Source organism: Crocodylus porosus, unplaced genomic scaffold (assembly GCF_001723895.1).
Source record: "Crocodylus porosus isolate Cpor-Errol unplaced genomic scaffold, CroPor_comp1, whole genome shotgun sequence".
NCBI lineage: Eukaryota > Metazoa > Chordata > Crocodylia > Crocodylidae > Crocodylus > Crocodylus porosus.
This window is the reverse complement of record NW_017728917.1, coordinates 30723400-30732486: the sequence shown is the minus strand read 5'-3', so window position 1 is coordinate 30732486 and position 9087 is coordinate 30723400. Positions and strand designations below refer to the sequence as shown.

At 46.9% G+C, this 9087-nt stretch overlaps 1 protein-coding gene across 1 annotated transcript in view; it reads left to right on the top strand.

Annotated features, from left to right (window-relative positions):
- The first annotated feature begins 712 nt into the window (after positions 1-712).
- The window catches only part of SYN2 (synapsin II), a 306075-nt gene continuing 297700 nt past the window's right edge, over positions 713-9087 (top strand). Inside the window, exons 1-2 of the mRNA XM_019537021.1 lie at positions 713-724; positions 1321-1398. Of these exons, the coding sequence (XP_019392566.1) occupies positions 713-724; positions 1321-1398 (90 nt within the window). The remainder of the gene's footprint in view (positions 725-1320; positions 1399-9087) is intronic.

Below are 9087 nucleotides of genomic sequence, written 5' to 3'. Positions count from 1 at the left end.
AAACACAGTCTCAAATGAATAGGATACAATTAAGTGAAGACAAGAGCAACAACAACATGCTATACCTAATATGAATACAAGATGGGAAAGAACTGAGTAGGCAGCATTTCCAGAGAAAATAATCGAGAGAGTCTAGTAGAGGGGCTGTCAATCAGGGGTACTTGGAAAGGTCCTAGGGAGTATACACGGCCAGGCAGGAATGGAGCACTGCCACCTCCCAGGAGCAGGGCCGGGTAGGGGGGAGGGGGGCGAGAGCAGCAGCACCCCTCTGTGTACTGGTACTGGTACCCTCTGTGTACTGTGTACAGGTACTGCCCAGCTGGCCAGACATGGGGGGAGGAAGCTTGCATGGAGCAGCTGCCGCCTCCATACAGCGTCCTGTGCCGCCACCACTGTCCCATGCCACACACGGCTTTACCACGGCCAGTCTCACATGCAGCTCCATGAGCTGCTAACAGGCGGCATGTGATTGGCCAGATGGAGCTGCATGTGTGACTGGCTGTGGGAAGGCAGGGCGCAGCAGCAGCAGAGTGGTGTTAGTGGCCACCACTGTACCCCCGCCCTCCCACTCGGCATCCAGCTGCTGCCACTAAAAAGGGTATACTTCTTTAAAAAGGTTGAAAATCCCTGTAGTAGATCATAAATCAAACATTTCACACTGTGGCAAAAAACCCCAAACAAAGAAAAACAATAAAACAAAACTAGATATTAGATGCGTAAACAGGCAAATTATATTTAAGATGCACACAAAGTAATCCTTCCACTGCAGTTGGCACTGGCGAAGAATACTGTGTCCACTTTTAGCCAGCAAAATTAAAAAAATGATGTGTACCAATTGGATAGATAGAAAAGAGCAATAGAAATTATCAGAGGTCTTGAAATGTGACCTATACTGTTTATGCTGTAGAAGAGAAGACTGAACGGAGGCAGGATATCAATCTTCAAATTGATATCAAGGGTTGCTGCAAAGAGGAAGGTAAAACATTATTCCATATCATCTCTAGTTAGGACCAGAAGTAAGGGGCTCAGAGATGCAGGTTAAACTTCAGGAAAAGCATTCTAATTATGTTGTTTTAGATCAGGACTAAATTACTTAGTGAGGCTGTGAAATCTCTGTCATTGAAGGTTTTTAAGAACAGGTGACATAATTATCACTCAGAAATGGTCCTGATATAGTTGATTATGCCCTGGGCCAGTAACACAGCCCAAAGGACCTCCCACATCACGCCCCCCCCCCCCCCGGCCGTTTCCCCTGTGATTCTATGTTCTTTCTCAAGTACACTAATGCAGCCAGTTTATTTATTACTGTACTTGACATAGCAATATTTTTCTTTTTCCAGGGCCAAGAGTTTTCGTGGAAAAAAGGTCCATGGAGACTATGACATAAAAGTGGAACAGGTAACTAAACAATTTTTCCTCTATATTTGAATTTTTTATATTATTTTCTGTCTAGTCTCTTGTACATTAGAGAGCTTATGGGGGTAAAACTGTGTTTTTGAATTTTTGGACTCTTCATGTGTGGAATTTCATTAACAATTCCAAAAACAAACTTAATGAAAACTTTTCTACTATAAAATTTCATAGGGAATTATAATTGCTGAAAAATTCACTTGTGGGGGTGGGGGGGGGGTGTGCTTAAGTGTCCTGTTCCATTAACTGTTTGTTTTAATGCACTGTCATGGTTATGAAACGACAAACTGCAGTCTAAGGTCAAAGTACTAGCCCCTTCATTATGTAGCTGATTATTCCAGTGATTACTTTGGCCCTGAAATGCAGCCTAAGCAGATGACAACAAAGTTTCAAGTGTTTGTATATATGTTAGGATAACTATTGATAGAGTATCCCTTTAGGTTTGCACTGTGGCATAAAAATGAAATGACCAAAGTTGTAGACTACAGCACTTGATTTCCCAAAGGACCAATGGGTCTAAATATTGGATTTTGGATTGGTGCTTCACCCCATTACTTCTTTAAGAGTATCCAGAAACTGCAGTTTTAGCACATTTTGAAAACAGTACTGAATGGGTATGTTAGCCTGAAAGTGCCATAGGGAGAGGAGCCTGGAGGAATGAGAAAAAGAACCACGTTATCCGGATCTGAAAACAGTTCAAAGGTACACCAAACTTACAATTGACATCACATGTGAATTGCTTACTTTCAGATGCATTGAAGTCAGTTACAGCTAAAAATAAGCTCAAGGGTCTTTTCATACTGAGTTCCTTTTAGGCCATAGAACTGCTTTTGTGGATGAGGCAGTGAAGGTTTGAGATGGTGTTTATTTTTTTCTGGACCCTGCCAGTCATATGGTTACTTGAATTGCCACAGCCACAATTTTGCACACTTAACTTGGGTGTAACAGGGAGTCAGAGGGCTCCTATTATTTTAAGAGAAGCTGTAGTAATCTGAGCTGGCTCCAGGCAGGCAGAGAGTTAATATTTGGGCTAGCTGTTAATAGACCAGCCAGCCACCATCAGGCAGACTCATAGCTACACAGGTGGTGGCCCTTTTGAAGAGTAACTTCCCATGGGAGCAGTTTCATAGTTTCTAGGGTCGGAAGGGACCTGAGCAGATCATCTAGTCTGACCCCCTGCCATGGCAGGAAAGAGCACTGGGGTCAAATGACCCCAGCAAGATGTTCATCTAACCTCCTCTTAAACAGCCCCAGGGTAGAAGCCTGCACCACTTCTCTTGGAAGCTGGTTCCAGACCCTAGCTGCCCTGACCGTGAAGCAGCGCCTCCTGATATCTAACCTAAACCTACCCTCTGCCAGCTTGTGACCGTTATTCCTGGTCACTCCTGGCAGTGCATGGGGGAATAGTGACTTCCCCAATGCCTGCTGATCCCCCCTGACTAGTTTATAACAGGCCACAAGATGCCCCCTCAGCCTTCTCTTTTGGAGGGTGAACAGGTTCAGGTCCCTCAGCCTGTCCTCATAAGGCCTGCCCTGTTGTCCCCTGATCATGTGAGTGGCCCTCGTATGGGTTGCAGAGCTGTAAGCTGCAAACTGGGCAGGTCCACAGGCAGCCAAGCCAAGCCCTAATAGGGCAAACAGGCTGGCCAGCTGCAATAAGCTACCCTTACAGACTAGCCAGCCAGCAAGCCCAATTAGAAACACCCAATTAGTGTATGGCTGGGGAGCCATATGTGCCTGCTGCTGCCTCCGCGCTGCACTGCATCCCTGCCTGCCTGCTTGCCCAGCGGCGGCAAACACATGCCATCATGTGGCTCTTGAAGCAACAGCAGCAGGCACAGAGCCCAGCCTGCAGCAGCAGCTCACCTCCACTTCATGCACAAATCTGGGGGGGGGGTGCCCTTCGTGCCTCTCTTGGGGTGCACGTAGAGACAAGACCCCCCCGAATGAGCTGCCCAGGGTTCAACTGACCCACCATCTGCTTTGGGGCTCCATTCACCCTGCCCCTGCCTCTACCCTACTCCATCCCTCACTGCAGAGGACTTGATCTGCCCCCTGCACAATGCTCCTTCGCTCTCCCCGCACCCCCTTTCCCTCCACAAACTTACCTGTTGGGTTGTGCGGGGGTGTACACTTAGCCCCCCCAATAATATTTTCTCCCTTCGCCTATGGCCCACCAAACTGCCTTCCCCCTCTGCTCCCTATACACTTACCTTAATTTGGCTGCCTGGCTGCATCCTGGCCATGCCCCCAGCAGCCACTTGCAGGCTGTGAAAGCGCAGGTTTCCTCTCACAGGCTGGAATGCTGCCATGCTGCAAAGGGAAACCTATGCTTTCACGCTTTTTTCTGGCACAGGCTCATGACCCTTAAACATTGCAGTGTGGGGCTAATTTCATGGTATCTGCTCAGTCCACAAAATCACATGTTTTTCAGGACCCTACACATGACTGACATGAGCAGAGCTTGAGAAATAATAAGCTCAAAGTCATAGCCAGGGAGTCAGTCTGGCTAAGCAGGCTCCCTGGGAAGAAGCTCTGCTCCAAGATGGCTAGAGCTCAAGCAAATGGACTGAGACCCTGCAACTATAAGTAAGGGTCTGAGAGCTTATAAGGAGCTAAGCATGGGATGAGAAGTGCTGTGCTATGCAACCAGCATGCTTAGATATTTGGGTTACAGCCAGTGAGCTGATTCTTTTGTTATGGTTTATACCAGTGAACTGGCTCAGGACTGAAAGGGAGATGGAGGTCCCAGCAGTGCCTGAGGGGCACGTGACAGCTTTGAGCTTTGCCAGGGGCTGGTGCAGCGAGGCGGTGACCAGGCAAAAGGTTGCAGCCTAGAACAAGGCCAGGTGGCCCAGTGCCCAAGAGGCATGAGAACCAGGGCCCAAATGGGAAAAAACTAGGACTGGAGCCCAGGAAGCCAGATCCAGTACAGTGGGTCCACACTAAAAAGGAGCCAGCCAGAGGGGTGGAGGCCAAGAAAGCTGAGGCCCCAACAAGGGAACTGACGTCTGAGGTGGCCTGGTGGTTTTGGGGCAAAGGGCCCACTTATATGGTGATTGGTAACACCTCGGAGGCATTGTGTGTGGCTGTAAGGGAGATTGGAGGCCACAAGATTAGCCATTAAGGTAATTCGTGCCCTGGGGCACCAATAGGCTGGGAGGGCCCACCTAACATTTAAAAGCTCACTCTGGGACCCTGGGCAGCCTCCTTTTCTCCCAGTAAGATTTAACAGTAAGGTGGTACAGACAAGTGGGTAAAAGAGAACTCAGAGAGTACTCAGAAATTCGAAGCAAAGCAAGTGTCACGAGGCCACCAGGGGGTGTCATAGCCATCCCTGGGTCCCAATTCTACCACATTGGGTCAATGAACCTATCTTAACATGTTGTATTAAATACCAATCATACTGTTTTATATATATATGGAGTTTTATTTTGAGCATAAAGCAAGTGGAGAAAGTTCACAAACTGAGCAAGTAGCAATTTCTGAAATGCAGGAAAAGAGAACAGCAAGAAAATTGATGTGTAGAAGACCCCTGGCTGCTATAGCACTGAAGCATACTGACTTGCAGAGGGCCCCAGAACAGGATGCAAGGATATAGCTAGGCCTGTCCGATTAGAGAACTATTCAATTCGGATTCGGTGAATTCAGATGCCAGCGATTTGATTCAGAGATTTGAATCAGTTTTGCAATTTGATTCAGCTGAATCGGCTTTGGAAGATTCGGAGCTGATTCAGAGAGATTTGGAGATCAGGCCATAGAATAAAATGGGGAGTCAATGAAATATCTATAACTTTGCTGTTTTTTGGCTGATTCAGATGAAACTTTCAGGGATGGTAGCCTTTGTGGAGGGCATGGTGCTTCCCAAGTTTGAAGGTGACAGGTGCTGGGGTTTCTGGGAAACTGCATCTGCCAGCTGTCAAAGAGATAGATGCATGGGGGTTCTGAGGCCCTGCACCTCTAGCTGCTAACAGGCAAAACTTGTGACATAGGTGCTTGTGTGACTGTATCTGTCTTGGAGCACAGGGGGGTGAAAACTAAAGGCCTGCTCAGCCCTGCTGTGGCCATGAAGCTTGCCAGCTGTGTCTGTCTTAGGGTGCAGGGGGGTGAAGAAAACTGCTACAGGCCTGCCAGGCCCTGATGCAGCCACGAAGCCTGCCAGCTGTCAAGGACATAGGTGCAGGGGAAATCTGGGTTCTGGGGACCAGCACCTCTGGCTGCAGGCAGACAAAACTCATGACATGGGTGGGTGACACTGTGTGTGTATTCAGGTGTGCCCTTCCTGGGACTGGGGCTTCTGCCCAACACTGCAGTGTGCCCCAGTGAGGTCTCCTCCACTACAGCCTCATCCCGGTCCAGCACTGTAAATAGAGACAGGTAAAAATAACTTAGGTGACTCAGCACTAGTAGAGTCAGTGGAATGCTGACACACTACAACCTGCTGGACATCTGACTCTCCAGGTACCTCTGCAATTTTACCTGCGCTGCTACATCCCCCTTTCCTCCCCGTCCACCCCAGCCTGTTCCTCATCCCTGATGCCTTCATTTCCATTTTCACTGACTAGCTTTTTTGCCTGCATTTCTTGCCAGGCCAGCCTCTGGCTTTTTTACTATTCCTTCCATCCAGGACCAGGAGACACAAACTGCAGGAGCTTCTTCAGCTTGACATAGGCTTTTTCAACTCAAAAGCTGGCATCTCAGGCAGCTAAGCTGAGCTCACCTGTTGTTCGGTGATGTGCTCTCTGCCCTGACTCCAACTGGGTGACTTTAGGACTTCTTCTTGCCCTTCTAGCTTTTCTGATTTGTTTGCTTCACTTTGTACAGTAGACTGCGGCTTGATTATTGATTGATTGTAATAAAGTATATGGTGCATGTGTGTGTTGTTGTTCAGTGATGTGCTTTCTGCCCTGACTCTGAATGGGTGACTGTCTGACTTCTCTCTCTCCTTCTTCTGGGTTGTGTTCCTTTACTGTACTATAGGCTTCAGATCATGCTTCGGATCTGGAGTAGCTTTGGACACTTCGGCACCTGAAGCAGCATGTCTGGATCAAAGTTCTGGCTTCTTTATGCTTTCTGAAGCAGTTCAGAGCTTCCAAACTCCTCCGGAAAATCTTCAGAGCCGCTTTGGAGATCCAGCCATAGGGTATAATGGGGAACCAATGAAATATATATAACTTTGTTGTTTTATGCCTGATTTGAATGAAACTTGTAGGGATGGTACCCACTTCTAAAAGCATGAAGCCTGCCAAGTTTCAAGAAGATCGGTGCAGAAGTTCAGGGGGAACTACACCCCAAATTGTTGAAAACTCAAGGTCATGTGTATGTGTTACACCACAGTGGGGTCAAAACTGCAGGGATGGTGGCCCCTGGTTAGGCCACAAAGCCTGCCAAGTTTCAAGGTGATAGGTGCAGGGGTTTGGTGGAAACTGCACCTCAAGCTGCGGACAAGCAAAACTCATGACATGGGTGACATCGTGTGTGTTAAGGCACAGCAGGGTGAAAGCTGCAGGCCTGCTAGCCCCTGCTGAGGCCATGAAGCCTGCCAGCTGTCACGGAGATTGGTGCAGGGCTTCTGGGTTCTGGGGCCCTGCACCTCTAGCTACTGACAGGCAAAACTCGTGACTCAGGAACTAGCTCAAGACACAGAACCTAGCTACTAGTAGCCACTAGATAATTAGTTAATTAGCAATGATTAACACCTACAAAACCACAGACTAAGGAGAGGAAATAATCGATACAGACAATCAACTGCCCCAAGATAGAGACAGTCAGTTGCACAAGCATCCATGTCATGAGTTTTGCCTGTCAGCAGCTTGAGGTGCAGTTTCCCCCAAACTCCTGCACCTATCTTCCTGAAACTTAGCAGGCTTTGTGGCCTCACCAGGGGCCATTACCCCTGCGATTTTGACCCCACTGTGGTGTAACACATACTCATGACCTGAGTTTTAAGAATCTGGGGTGCAGTTCCCCCAAAACTCCTGCATTTATCTTTTTGAAACCTGGCAGGCTTCATGCTCTCAGCAGAAGCTACCAGCCCTGCAAGTTTCATCTAAATTAGACAAAAACAAAGTTATAGATATTTCATTGATCCCCCATTATATCCTATGGCTGGATCTCCGAGGTAGCTCAGAAGCTCGGAGCCGGATCAAAGCGGGAACCCGGTCCGGATCTCCGGATTGGATCCCTGGCATCTGAAGCAGCTGGATCTGAAGCCGGATCAAATACCTGCCTGCTCACACAGGCCTACTGTACTGTTCTGTGTTTCTTTCTGAATCTCTATCTGACTCCTTCTGTGTTGTCTTTAGTCAGTGTGTAAACTATTAAAACTAACTATAATAATATTAATAGCTAATGTAATAACTATATACAAGCTCTTCTTTTTCTATGAATATCTGACTTCTTCCATGACGTGTGAGTGTGTGTAATGTGTGCTTCCCTGTACAGTGATGGATCACAGGGCCAGAGAAAACACTGAGCTTTCTGTTTTAAAAGTTTGCAAAAAAAAAAAAGAGAACAAATATAACTTGAAATAAATTAATTGGCTAAGTATTAAGTAGCAAGATTCTAAGCTAAGCTAAGCTAAGATAAGCTAACATATATGCTATCCAATCCTTTTTAAGAACAAAAATGAGCATGCAGCTGACTAACTAGGAAGCAAGCCAGGCAGTTCACTACCTTTCTGACACTGTTGCTTGCTCAGAACCAGCTCACAAAAGGCACAGCAAGCCTGCAGACAGAGGCTTTTATGCTGTTTCTATGTCCCTCCCCCAGACACTGTGATTGGAAGGGCACTCAGAGAGAAATCACACTCACTGGCCTGCTAGAGATGTCAGTCCTTCCACCCCCCACCCCCTGCTCCCCCTCCCTGTTCTAAGTTTCTGTTTCCCCCAGAAAGACCATCTTCAGAATCTCTGAATCTCTTCTAAATCTTTTCCGAATCGATTCAGAAGGTTTTAAGCTTCTAGCTATTTGATTCAGATTTAGAGATTCAGCCTCCAAATCAGGCCAAATCTTCTTCAAGTCAAATCATGAACTGAAGCTTTGTGCAGCCCTAGATATAGCAGGCGCTTCCCATTTCTAGTGAGTTTGTGTAGGGCAGGAACACACAGGAAGTGGGTGTCCTTTCAGACCTGAATACTAATAGGTATGTTTGTTGCACGAAATATTTTTTCCCATTACTTTGGAACTGCCTGTGAACCAAACTAAGTTTTTTGCTTGGCTTGAGAAAATCCCTTTTTCTATTACTCTGGATCTCAGAGCAATTTGCCTCACTCTGTGTTGGAGGAGGCAGGCTCATTCATTGTATAAATACATTTTAGCACTTACTAAACTTGTAAATAAGTGAGAAAAATGCTGAGTGGAATGATGTGAAATGTTAATTCTTGTTTTTTTTGGTTTGATTTATGAATCGGAAAGTTTAGAAATAAGTATCAATATAGTGAGACCCAGAAAGAAGACACACAAATAATTTTGTGTGGACATAGTCTTCCTGGACTTTCAGAAGGCCTTCGACACTGTCTCTTACCCTGTTCTCATTAAGAAACTGGGGGGCTGTGGTGTCAATACCCACACAGTCAAATGGGTCACCAACTGGCTGGAGGACCGCACCCAGAGAGTGGTGGTGGATGGGTCATTTTCAGCCCGGAGGGATGTAGGCAGTGGGGTTCTGCAGGGCTT